Source organism: Larus michahellis, chromosome 7 (genome assembly GCF_964199755.1).
Source record: "Larus michahellis chromosome 7, bLarMic1.1, whole genome shotgun sequence".
In the NCBI taxonomy this organism is placed as follows: domain Eukaryota; kingdom Metazoa; phylum Chordata; class Aves; order Charadriiformes; family Laridae; genus Larus; species Larus michahellis.
Genome location: NC_133902.1, coordinates 59,453,485 through 59,465,624, shown reverse-complemented (window position 1 = coordinate 59,465,624; position 12,140 = coordinate 59,453,485). Strand labels below are relative to the sequence as shown.

Here is a 12,140-nt window from a genome sequence, read left to right as displayed (position 1 = left end):
GCGTCCAGGCGGGTTTGGGATCTCTGCAGAGCAGGAGACTCCACAACTTTCAAACACTCGCGGCTCTCATTTCGGCTCATTTGCAAATCAACCAGAGTTTATTTAATCTTCCTCCAGCCTACTTCCCACAGGCTCCGTGTTCACCATCCGCAGGACTCTCCCCAACTCCACGTGGGTCAGTCCAGCTCGCTCAGCCCCTCTGAGACCCCCCGGTACCGCCACCCCCCCCCCCCAGCCACACGCAATCGAAATTAATTGGGAAAGCCTTTCCAAATGTGTCACCGACTCACTGACTTTCCGAGACAAAAAAAAAAAACCAAAACCAACCAACCAAACAAAAAAAAGCCTCATTTTTACACCTAACCAAAAATAGCACCCTGGTTTCCAAACAACTGCGAGTTATTTCTGTTCTTTCCACGCCAGCAGACACCCAAGGCCTGTCTGACACCGCGTCCGCGCTGCGGCGAGGGCGGGGAGCGGTCTCACGCCGGGGAGGAAGAGCGCACAGACCCAGTCTCCTGCCGGCTTTCACCACAAAACACCCGACACAGCAAACTGAAAATTATTGTCTAATATTTCTAATAATCCCCTTCAAATTATCACCTCTGTTACGGGGTGGCCGCAGGCTGTTAGATGCAAAATATACGTTAAGGTAGCTTAGATGGCAAATTTTTCCAACATACCATTTCCACAAAGAGAAGAAGGTGCATATCCCGTATGAAACCTTTCCCGTTTTTTTTTGATGTACAATCTACACTGGTAAACACAAAGGCCCGGCATTTTTGCGCACAGATTGCTGTACATCCCCGGAGCAAGGCCTCCCTCTTGCCAAACGTGTTTTGGCTTTAAGGTGAACGACAGGAGAGGTGGAAACCGCAATAAAGAATCTGCTGGAAGAGCACCAAGATAGAGAGATGGGTCCTGACTTTCTGCAAGTTTTAAACCTACTAAGTGCCCGCTTCTCCGCTCTTTAAATAAAAGGGCATCCTTCAGATGGGGTCGCCCCTTCCCTCGCGTCTGTTCTCGTCTTCCTCACCTGAGCCAGGCTCAGCAGAAGGCACCTGCTGGAAACCACCTGCGGCACCTCCTTCTTCGTATTTACGTGCTCTTGCCATCGCCGACAATAGTTCTCCTCCAACCCAGCTGCCCTCCAGCTCTGTACTCCCCTCCTTTCTCATTTATTCACATTTTTAAAGATTTTTTTTAACTTTAAAACCCTTTCATCATTCCATGCGTTATCAAGATAGAGCACATTTTGTTCTATTTTACCCAATATTCGTCTCATCTTATAAAACTAGGTCACAAAATTTGCAAGCTTGGGAGTTAGGCTTTGCAGACCCAGAAAATACCACCTCTTTTTTTTTTTTTTTTTTTGTTCTGTGTATAATGCCTAACCCCAAAATATTTACAAAAAACAAGCTCAAAAGTATACAAACACACCGCTTCATTTTAAAATTCCAGTGAGTTATTTACAAAATTCCTTTTCTTCAACCATTTGTGCTTTAAAACAGTTCTGCCTGAAAAAAAACAAACAACCCAACCTGGAGTGCTCTGGTCGACGTGCCAGCCCTGAAATCCTTACAGGAGCCGGCTATGCTAACGGCAGGGGGGGTGTCTTAAAATATTAGGGAGTTTTTCTTGAAATATTAGGGAGTATTTATTGAACGGCATGGACGGTTCACCTCTGCTGCCCCCAGCCCCCCCAGGCACTACAATACTGCAGCCTCGGAGCTTGTAACGCTGGCACTCCAGCACATGGACGGAAAAATGATCAAAGATATTCTGAACTTCCCCCGGGAAGTGACACGAAGCACTGGCCGGCTGCGGGAGCATCGTCCCAGGGCCACAGCGTCGCTGCCGGGCGATGGATGCTGTGGGGAACACAGTCCACCCGGCACCGCATCCCCGCATCCCCGCCTCCCCGCCTCCCCGCATCCCCAGCCACCGTGGCAACCGCGACCGAGGTTTCTCAGCCTCGCCGGGAGCACCGAAGCGCATCGCCTTGGTAACAGACACATTGCCAAACATCCCTCCAACACGTTCACTTTGTAGGAAAATACGACTTTGGCCACCTCGAAGCATTTGCAAAATCTGACCGTGTCATTGGGTGAAAGGGCAACCCGAGGCACCCCATTCTTCGACCGCAGATGGTAAGACCTGTGGGGCGACATCTGTTCCGCGCAGCATTTGCTGTCTCTACTCACCCGTGGTTTCCACGATGCCCTCCAGGATGACGACAATCTCAAACTGCTCCGTTTGCATGCTGCGCTGGGAGAGGTCGTAGAAGGGGCTCTTGGCATCTATCACGTGGCAGATGGTGAGCGGGGACACCAGGAAGAGCTGGTCGGCCCCCGTGCTGAAGCCCACGTCCAGCTCCAGCTGGTCCAGCGGCAGGAACTCACCCTCCGGCGTCTGGCGGGACTGGATGGGCAGCGAGGGGAGAGACAGAGAGAGAAATCACGGCTGGAGCAGCCATCCCCAAGGCATCCTGACAGCATCCCGCGTCCCTGCCAGCGTGCCGTGCCACCCCTCACACGAGGCAAACCCCAGTCCAGCCACATGGCCATGAAACGGGTGGAAACCCAGCGCTGGCCACGCAGAGCAGGGATGAATTATTTCTAAGACACATCTTACTGCGGTTGCAGCTCACCAACACAGCAGCCCTGGCAGGACACCCGCCACCGACACAAATCACAGAATGGTTTGGGTTGGAAGGGACCTTAAAGCCCCCCCAGTGCCAGCCCCTGCCCTGGGCAGGGACACCTCCCACCAGCCCAGGTTGCTCCAAGCCCCGGCCAACCTGGCCTTGAACCCCTCCAGGGATGGGGCAGCCACAGCTTCTCTGGGCAACCTGGGCCAGGGGCTCACCCCCCTCACAGCCAAGAATTTCTTACCCAGATCTCATCTAAATCACTCTGCCACCAACCTGCCTCACCCAGCAGGAGGAGGAGGTGAAGCCAGCGTAGATCCAGCCTGCCCTTCACCCAGCTTTTCACGTCATCCCTTCCACAGCCAGCGTGCCCGGAGTAGGGCACCCAGACAGTGTCCCTGCCCGGGGGGCTCAGACAAGGGGACATCTCCCCTCAAGACACCCAAACCCTCACAAAATCCATGCTGCGACCACAGGTGAAGGCTCGCAGCCACCTCCAGGGTCCTTCCCACGAGGGATTGTCCATCAACGCCTTGCAGAAAGTGGCAGCAGTTGATTAATCGCCAGCTTTTCCCATAAGAGAGAGTTCCCCAGCGCCGACTAACCAGCCGAGCACACGCTTCTCCAGTGACGCTTTGAGATCGCGGCCCTTTTGGCAAGAGGAGCCCGGAGAAGGGGACGCTGCTACGGCTTTAGTTGGAGCTGCCCGCTAAGACGCTACAAACGGCAATTTAACACCCACACGAGCCCACAAAATCACGCCTAGAGCCGAAAGCTCCAGCTCAGCGCTCGGGCTCGCGACACCTCGCATCCCGGCGCTCAGCACAGCCCTGCCCAAACGCTCCCTCCCCGGCCTTCACTCCCGCTCTTTTATTTCTTCTCCCCGTGTTATGAATAGGCAGGAACAGAACATTACAGCCCTTTGCCGTCATTATTTTTATTATAGAACTTTCCATTTTTGTTACGGAACTCTCCGTTATTCGCTGTTTAGATTTTAAAAAGAAGTTTTGCAAACTGTTGTATTCATCACACACAGCCGAATCCCAGCGTTAAATCGCTGCTTGAGATGCGTTTCCATCATTCCCCACATTCCGAACCCGCACGGAACTCCCCATATTGAGCAATACCACTGACTTGAAATGTTTGGGTTTTTATTTTTAATGGGAGGACGATTACGCCTGCAGGAAGAAGCGTGATCTTTCCTCCAACTTTTGCTCTAACTCTGCTTCCGTTCTCCTCGTTACTCAGACCTATAATTGGAGGGGGGGGGGGCGATGCACAGGGACCAGCGCAGCCATCACCTCTGGACTATCAGCGCTCCCACGGGTGACACCAGCGGCTCCCAGAGAAACCCAGTCCCATGCTCCCAGTAAAAGGCACTGGGAGCTGGGGGCGGGGGGTGGGAGGATGCCGGGTGCGCCCCCCAGCACGGGGGCTGCGGCCGAGCCCCCCGACACGGGGGTCGGGAGCGGGTGGGAGCCCGACAGCAGACGGCAGCAGACAGAGCGCAACCGGATTACGCACCTCGCTTGGGATTTGGTTTCTATTTTTAAAGTCTTCCCCGAATGGTGTCCGGATTTGAAGGGGATCTAATCCCAAAGAAAACAACCGCGCGTCTCGCCGCCCCGAAGTCCCGGCCGAGAAATGCGCTTAAGTTTTGGGGTGTGGAAACGCAGATTTCCCACACCTGCCTCCGCTGCCCCGTCCCAGCACCGCGCCGCGCAGTGTCAGACGGAGACGGCAGAGCCCAGAAACATCTAGAGCACATCTGCATAAATATCCTGCCTGCGGGGTTTCGTTTGTTCTTTCTTTAGAGAGAAGTCTACTTTTCAGTAAAAAGACAGAAACAGGAGCACAGCAGCAAGTAACGCCCGTAAGCAGGGCACGGCGCGGCGCTGGGAGGGAACCGCTGCCGTCACACGTCCCGCACCCCTACAGCATCCCTATAGCCACGGTGGGAGCGAAGGCTGGCCCACTTCTGGGTGACGTTGTCACTCTGGGGACACCGAGACCCCCCCGGCCCGGCTTGGATCTGGCTTTGGGACAGAGGAAAACGGTGGCCCCGGGTCAGAGACAACGAAATGCGATTAGGAGTTGCGTGCACCAGGCTTCGTCATGACGGATAATGGTTTGGGGAAGACCTTTAAAGGGCTGGCTGTAAAATCGTTGCTAATTCTGCCCTCTGCTCCTCTGTCGAGGTCTCCAGCGGCCACCGCTGCTCTCCAAAGTGGTTTGGCTTTACGTGGCACTCCTCCATGGACGCTTTCCAAGGAACACCCAGCGGTCTCCGCCCCAAAACCTTAGCCCCAACCAACCAGCCAAAGCCCCCCACGCATGGGGAGAGGACAACGAAGCATCCTCTTACCCTGTTATTTTGAAAAAAAAAAAATTTTCTTATATAATGGACATCTTGATGGCAAAAAAAGCAGAGTTAAAGACAACGAGGTCCCTGAGGGACACGGCAAAGTCCAGAGAAGCCGGTATGAACCACAGATGGGGGGCAGAAAGGCGAGGCCGGGTGGGATGCTGCCCGGGAGCCATCCGCTGTAACCGCTGCTGCGGCGCCGGGGGACCTTCCTCCTCCTCCTCTTCCTCCCACCGCCCGCCCCGGGGCTCCTGGGATTCCCGGGGAACCCAGCACACCCCCCTCACAAAAACCCCCCATTTCACAGCTGCAGTAAAATCCGGCGTCACATTGCTCAGCTGCGAGGTCACGTACACCCGGCACGACGCTTCTGCTGGGAGGGAGCTGGGATGAAGACTGAGAGCTAAAATGCTACAGACAAACCAAATGTTATTTTACAGCAAGGCCTGAGCTAGGGGCAGCGTTCGACCCAAGGCAGGGCGTGAGATCTCCCGCTGTTGAGCGTTCTGCTGTTCCAGCCGGGGGAGAAATGACCTTGAGTGACTCTTTGGACTCAGCGTGACGCAGGGAGGAAAGTGCAGGCCTTCCAAGTTTCATCCAACTTCTCCCCAATCTTGGAGATTAATTAAAAAGAAAAAAAGAATAGTACAACTAATGAGTCTCTGCACTAACTTGCCATTTTTAAGGTTTATGTTTGGTTTTTTCTCCAGTGTAGTCTAAGCTTACCGGGGAAAAAAATAAAAATAAAAAAAAAGCAAAACCAATGCACTGGGATTTCCAATTTTACATCCATTTTGCAAGTAGAATAACCTTTTACCAGAAGAGAAGCGTTTCAGCAGAAAAATCTGTGAGCAGCCCCACAAGTAACTCTGCCCTCCCGGTTCTGCAACAGAGCAGTGCAGAACCCCTGGAGCAGCCACAGCCCCCGGCCACACATCTGTCCTGCGCAAGCCGAACGCCTGGCCCTGTGTGGCAGCACCCCCTGAAGAGACACCCCTCTCCCTGCTCCAGTCTTTTTTTTTTTTCCTTTTTTCCTCCTTTTTTCCTTTTTTCCCTTCTTTCTATCTTTTTTCTATATTTTCTTATATATCTTTCTGATATTTTCTTTTATATTTTTTCTTATACATCTTCTTTTATATTTTTTCTTATACGTCTTCTTTTATATTTTTTCTTATACATCTTTCTTTTATATATTTTCTTATATATCTTTCTTTTATATATTTTCTTGGGGTTTTTTATATTTTCTTATATATCTTCCTTTGTTTTTTTTTTTATATATATATATATATATAAAATCTTTTTTATATCTTTTTTTTTTGGCCAGGAGGCCTGGCCAAGCACGGCTCCCCCCCAGCAGCGAAAGGACGCGCTGCGCAGAGACACGTGGGAGGGGATGCGCAGAGCCAGCTCCAACTGTATCCATTGAAAAACCACATTTTAGCCCTGTCTCACTCTCCCCCCACATCCACAGCCGTCCGTGACCGCGCTCCGGCAGGCTGGGCGGCTTTGGGCCGGGGAAAGCCCCTCAGGCTGGCAGGCAGGGGACACCGCGGGGTGCCCGGGGCACAGTGTGCCACCACGGCCATGATGGACCCACGGGGGTGGCATCCCTCACGAGCAGCCTTTTCCCCTTCCTACCCCAAACGGAGCCCCAGGGACAGCTGGCTGTTGGAGCTGCCGACAGCAGGGCTCCCCCCGCTCCTCTCCGAGTCTCGCTGGATGTTCCACAGCTGCAAAACCCTCGCCCCGCAGACTCCAGCGCCGCCGCCACGAAACCAGAAGAAACGACAGCCACGAAGCCGCTCTTCCACCGGTCTAAAGTTCAGGAAATTTTGTGGCGCCACGCTAAGCTTTACGCTCCAACTTTTACAGTTCCCCGTGCGGCACCTCTGGTTACAAAAAGGGCTAATTTCAAAATTTGTAATGGATCGTTTGGATCCTTTAAAGCTATTAAAGATGATTAAATGTGGCAGTCCGACCTCTCCCTAGTCAGGACAGCCTCGTCGCAGGAGGCAGCTGGAGGGGTCACCGCGGTGCCCTCTAAAGAGCGGATGATCACTTACCAGGCTAATTGCACGTCATTCAATTTACCCGTCTAAACTTTGACACAAGGAAACAATCAGGGCTAGCTCATACCAGGGAAAAGTGTAACTGAGATTCCAGCTGATTATTCAAAAAGAAAAGAACAGGAAGAGATGCCTCCAGGTCAGCTGCAGCGATGGCATCTTCACCCGCATCGGTCCCCAGCTACAGCCATCATCCGGGCACGGCAGTGAGGAGACACGCGAAATTATGGAGATTAAAGAATCTAAAGAATTTAAAGAAATTCCTCTTCCCCTCCGGCTTGTTGAGAGCAGGCACTACCCCTCCTTTCGGCCACAGGCTCCCCCCACGGTTCAGGGTCCGGCAGCCCTCACCAAATGCCACAACGATCCTCCCTGCAAACCCCCCATCGGAAAGCACGTCTTTGGGCCAAAACACGACAACTTCAGAAGCCTCCGAGCAAAACGCATCTTGTGCTTCGCCGGATCCGGCCGCAGAAGACAGGGGATGAGCATCCCTCCATGTGGGGGGGGGTGGGGGCAGCCAGAGGAGTGGGGAAGAAAGCAGGACACCTCCAAGTGGGGTGTCCCCCCGGCAAGGGGACCCTGCCTGTCCTTGCAGAGCACCCCCCGAGGGAAGGGCACCCACCTACCCTGCAGAGCACCCACCCCGAGGACAGAGAACCCGTATACCCTGCAGAGCACCCATATCCCCTGCAGAGCACCCACCCCCAGGGCAGAGAACCCACCTCCCCTGCCGACCTCGGAAACACGCGGGATGCTCTGCATGCGTCAAACGTCAGCCGAGCCTGCCCCTTCCACCCACTCCACATTTATTTCATCTCCCCTATGAATATGCAGCCGTTGTAGCAAGCCTCAAATAAACACTGGGTTTTTCCCTAGACGTGCAGGGCCATTAGCACGATATTTAAATGTCTAACCCTGGCGTTCTGCTTTCCATGAAGTTCACACACCACATAAATAAAGTTCTGCCTGACTGGACTGACCGTTGCCCCAAAGCACAGAAATATGCCAGAAAGGGAAACAGCTTTCTTTTAAAATGCACACCGAGGAAGTCAAGCTGTAAGTATTCACTTGTCAGAGAAATCTAGCATTTTAGAGAAATATGTAAATATGCATGTAAACCCAGTGCTGAACACAGCCGTTACCCTGCAAGGCTGCCGGTAAATCAGACGGTTGCGAATAAATCTGGCGCCGGACGGCTGAGCCCAAAGAGCATCGCAGGGACACGGGGGCAGCCCTGGGCAGGAGCAAGGGATGGCAAAGCTCTCCTGCCCAAAAGGGCAGGCGGAGGGGCTGGCACAGAGGTGGGGACGCGGAGGGGGACAGGGAGATGTCCCTGGGGGACCGGCGGTGGCAGTGGGGCAAGCGTGGCAGGCACCGCACTTACTTTGAGCAGCTTGCAGCGGATCTGCGCCGAGACCATGTGGCTGTTGCGGAGGTTGCCCACCCTGAACATGAGGGTGAGCTTGCCATCCCGCATGGAGATGGCAGCGTGCTCGCTGAACATCAGGGTCTCGGCCCTCTTCTTGGGCTGAGACATCTTGATGAACATGCAGCCGATGAGGAAGGCGTCCACGATGGAGCCCAGGATGGACTGGAAGAGGAAGAGGATGATGCCCTCGGGGCATTTGTCCGTGATGTAGCGGTAGCCATAGCCGATGGTGGCCTCGGTCTCTATGAAGAAGAGGAAGGCGGAGGGGAAGTTGTAGACGTTGGCCACGCAGGGGGTGTAGCTGTCGTCGTGCGCCTTGTTCAGGTCCCCCCGCATGTAGGCGATCACCCACCACATGGAGGCCATGAAGAGCCAGGCCACGGTGTAGGTGAGGATGAAGATGAAGAGGTTCCAGCGCCACTTGAGGTCCACCAGGGTGGTGAAGAGGTCGGAGAGGTACCGGCTGGTCTCGCCGCCCAGGTTGCCGTGCTGCACGTTGCACCGCCCGTTCTTGTCCACGAAGCGCTGCCGCTTGCCCCGGGGGGCGGCGCGGGGGGGGGGCAGCCCCCCTCCGCTGGCCGAGGTGCTCACCACCTGGTACTCGTCCCCCAGCTTCCTCCGCAGCGCCGACATGCTCCGCTCCGCGATGCTCCGCGCCTCTCCGCGCAGCGCCGCCGCTGCCGCCGCCGCCGCCGAGCCCGGCCCGGCCCCGCCCGGCCCGGCACAGCCCCGGCCCGCCGCTCTGCGGGCGCGGAGGCTCGGCTCTGCGCGGCCGCGGAGGCTCGGCTCTGCGCGGCCGCCACCCACGCGGAGCCGGCGGCAGCGGCGGCGCGGCCCCGGGTAGGGCACGGCCACGCCCCCCCGCCAGGCCACGCCCCGGCCGCGCCCCCCCCCCCCCCGGCCACGCCACGCCCTCCGCATCCCCACTGCGCTCCGCAGCTTCCTCACCGTCGTCATCCTCCTCGCACCGGGCTCCATCCGCGCACCCTCCGCCTCCCCCCGCCGCGCAGCCCCGGGGAACCTGCCCGCGGGGGGCTGAGGGGAGGCGGGGCACCCCCGCTCCTCCGCGTTCCGCTTTATTTTTATTTTGTGTCACTGCAGACGGTGAACAGCGCAACAGCACGCGGCGGGGCTGGGCTCTGCCGCCCTTCAGCCCCCGCACTTCGCTCAGCCACCGGAGGAGAACTGCTAGGAGCAGCAAAAAGGACAAGGAATCGCCGAATCACGGAATGGTTTGGGTGGGAAGGGACCCTAAAAACCACCCAGGGCCACCCCCTGCCCTGGGCAGGGACACCTCCCACCATCCCAGGTTGCTCCAAGCCCCGTCCAACCTGGCCTTGAACCCCTCCAGGGATGGGGCAGCCACAGTTTCTCTGGGCAACCTGGGCCAGGGGCTCACTGCCCTCACAGCAAACAATTTCTGCCTCACATCTCATCTCAATCTCCCCTCTGTCAGTGTAAAACCCTTCCCCCTCGTCCCATGGCTCCCCTCCCTGCTCCAGAGTCCCTCCCCAGCTTTCCTGGAGCCCCTTGAGGGCCTGGAAGGGGCTGGAAGGTCTCCCCGGAGCCTTCTCTTCTCCAGGCTGAACCCCCCCAGCTCTCTCAGCCTGTCCCCACAGCAGAGGGGCTCCAGCCCCCCCAGCATCCCCCCATCTCTGGGGCTGGGGTGAAGCATAAAAGTCGGTCCAAAAATTCGGGTAAGTACATATCTCCAAACTGAGAGCATAAAAAATAACCCAAACCTGGAAATTGTATCTAGTCTGCGGTGGATGCTTGGCCACTGGGGATTTTTAAATTATAATTAACAAAAAGAAAAAGAAGGGGATGATGCAGTTGGGCTGAAGCAGCTGCGGTCAGCTCAGGGCTGAGGCCAGCAGCGGGGACAGCAGCAGTTGACAGCCACCCCGTGGCACTGTCCGGGCTCCGAGCCCTCACCAGCGCTGTGTGGGATGTTACCTTCATCCAGCAAGGTGTCCCTTGGGTGTTTGGGAAGGCTACGCTGAGGAAGCTCAGAATAATGCAGTTTAAGCATTTGATTTCCAGGGGGTTTTGTAAAATTATCTTGCAGGTACACTGCGCGAACACTTCCACGGTATAAGCAATAATCAGCGCCTGGGCGCCCATGGAGTGCTCGGTCCCTACTGCGCGTTTTCCATCCCTAATTATAAACCTTATTCCAGCAGACCAGACAGCTGCGGTTTACCAGGAGGGGAGACTGGGGATGCCCGTCCTTCTCCTTACAGCCAGGCTGTTTGTAATACACTCGTTAGTCCGGCTCTTGCTCACCTTTCCTTTCTGCAATAACTTTGATAAAGTTTCACAACAGCTTATGCAAACCTAACAGTGTTTTCCCACCTGATATTCGTCCTCAGCGGTCCGTGCTGCCCTTGTCTTTCCCTGATGACCCTGCCGTTCCCCTGCCCAGAAGCTCGGTGCGTTTTCTCCTTTCGGCATGTCCTGGTGATTCTCCGCAGAGACGGCGCGCCATGAGCTACAGAGCAGACTCGCATTACCGGCTGTTAGTCGTGGTATAAAGCAACATCACACCTCATTTTCCAACCGTTATCGCTTCACCTCCTTTGGCATCGGTTTCCTTAAATTTTTCCCTGCTGCTGCATTTGTTCATTTTTTTATTGAAAATGAATTTTCTTTTGCCAAAATGAGTCTTTCTTTGCTGTTTCCTGTCAACGTTGAATCTCTCAGGTCCCCTACCTTACTTTTTCTTCCTGCAATGTGCCGTGTCTGTTAGTTTTCCCCCGCAGTTAACACAAATGCTGGGTGAAGTTCATCCCAAGCTATGGCTACGCAGCGTTGTGCTACCGGAACCCTCCCAGCATCGCCAGCTTCCCCTCTCCTCACCTGGAGATTTCTTTTTTCTCCCTACATCCCTCCCTCTTTCCCAGGCTGGCCTCCCTCGCCCCCTCCCTCCCATCTGCAGGCTGGAAGTAGGCAAGGATTTAATGTTATTAATCACAATGTTATGGTTACGGAACTACAATAGTCTAAGGGGAGCTATTTCCTTCCAATTACTGAAATTAAAATCAAAATTAGTCTTGCTTTTGGGGAGACAAGCGGATTGACAACGTACTTGTTCTGTCAGCCATGGCGGGGTAAGGGAATAATGCGAGTGGAAAGGAAAATGATAGATGTTAAAAAAATGCCCTCCGTCATAGGGAGGATGTTGGTGACAGGAAGACTCTGGAGAAAGCCCCGCGAAGAGTCGTCTCCTCCCAGCCAGGAGCCCAGGGTGATGGAAGCCCCCGCTAATTTCATCAGGCTGTAGCTGCGGGATGAAGTGAAAACAGCCAGGAACTAATTGTGCCTTAACCTCTAATTCCTCCTGATGTCCCTGATGCTTCCCACTTCATTCCCGCTTCTGGATTCAACCCAGACCCCAGCAGCTACCGAGTGAGGAAGGACAAGCCCAGATCACTCATTCCCCAGCCAGACCACAGGCTGATGGATTGGTTTTCCTCGGCAACTCGGGGTGCCATGGACACAAACGGCCCTGCCACGGGCCGGGAGGAGGCAGCGGTGCCCGGCAGTGGGATGCAACACTCATTTGGATGCAAAGCCACTCAGGAAACCCGTGCAGGGATTTCCAATTCAAATTCAAATTGAGATTCT

The 12,140-nt window shown here is 55.0% G+C and overlaps 1 protein-coding gene across 1 annotated transcript in view; it reads right to left on the bottom strand.

Moving 5' to 3' along the window:
• Positions 1 to 9,321, bottom strand: part of KCNJ3 (potassium inwardly rectifying channel subfamily J member 3) — a 54,626-nt gene extending 45,305 nt beyond the window's left edge. Inside the window, exons 1-2 of the mRNA XM_074593715.1 lie at positions 8,469 to 9,321; positions 2,205 to 2,421 (exon numbers count right to left, since the gene is read on the bottom strand). Coding sequence (XP_074449816.1) covers positions 2,205 to 2,421; positions 8,469 to 9,146 — 895 coding nt within the window. The 5' untranslated portion in view covers positions 9,147 to 9,321. The remainder of the gene's footprint in view (positions 1 to 2,204; positions 2,422 to 8,468) is intronic.
• Positions 9,322 to 12,140: the final 2,819 nt, after the last annotated feature.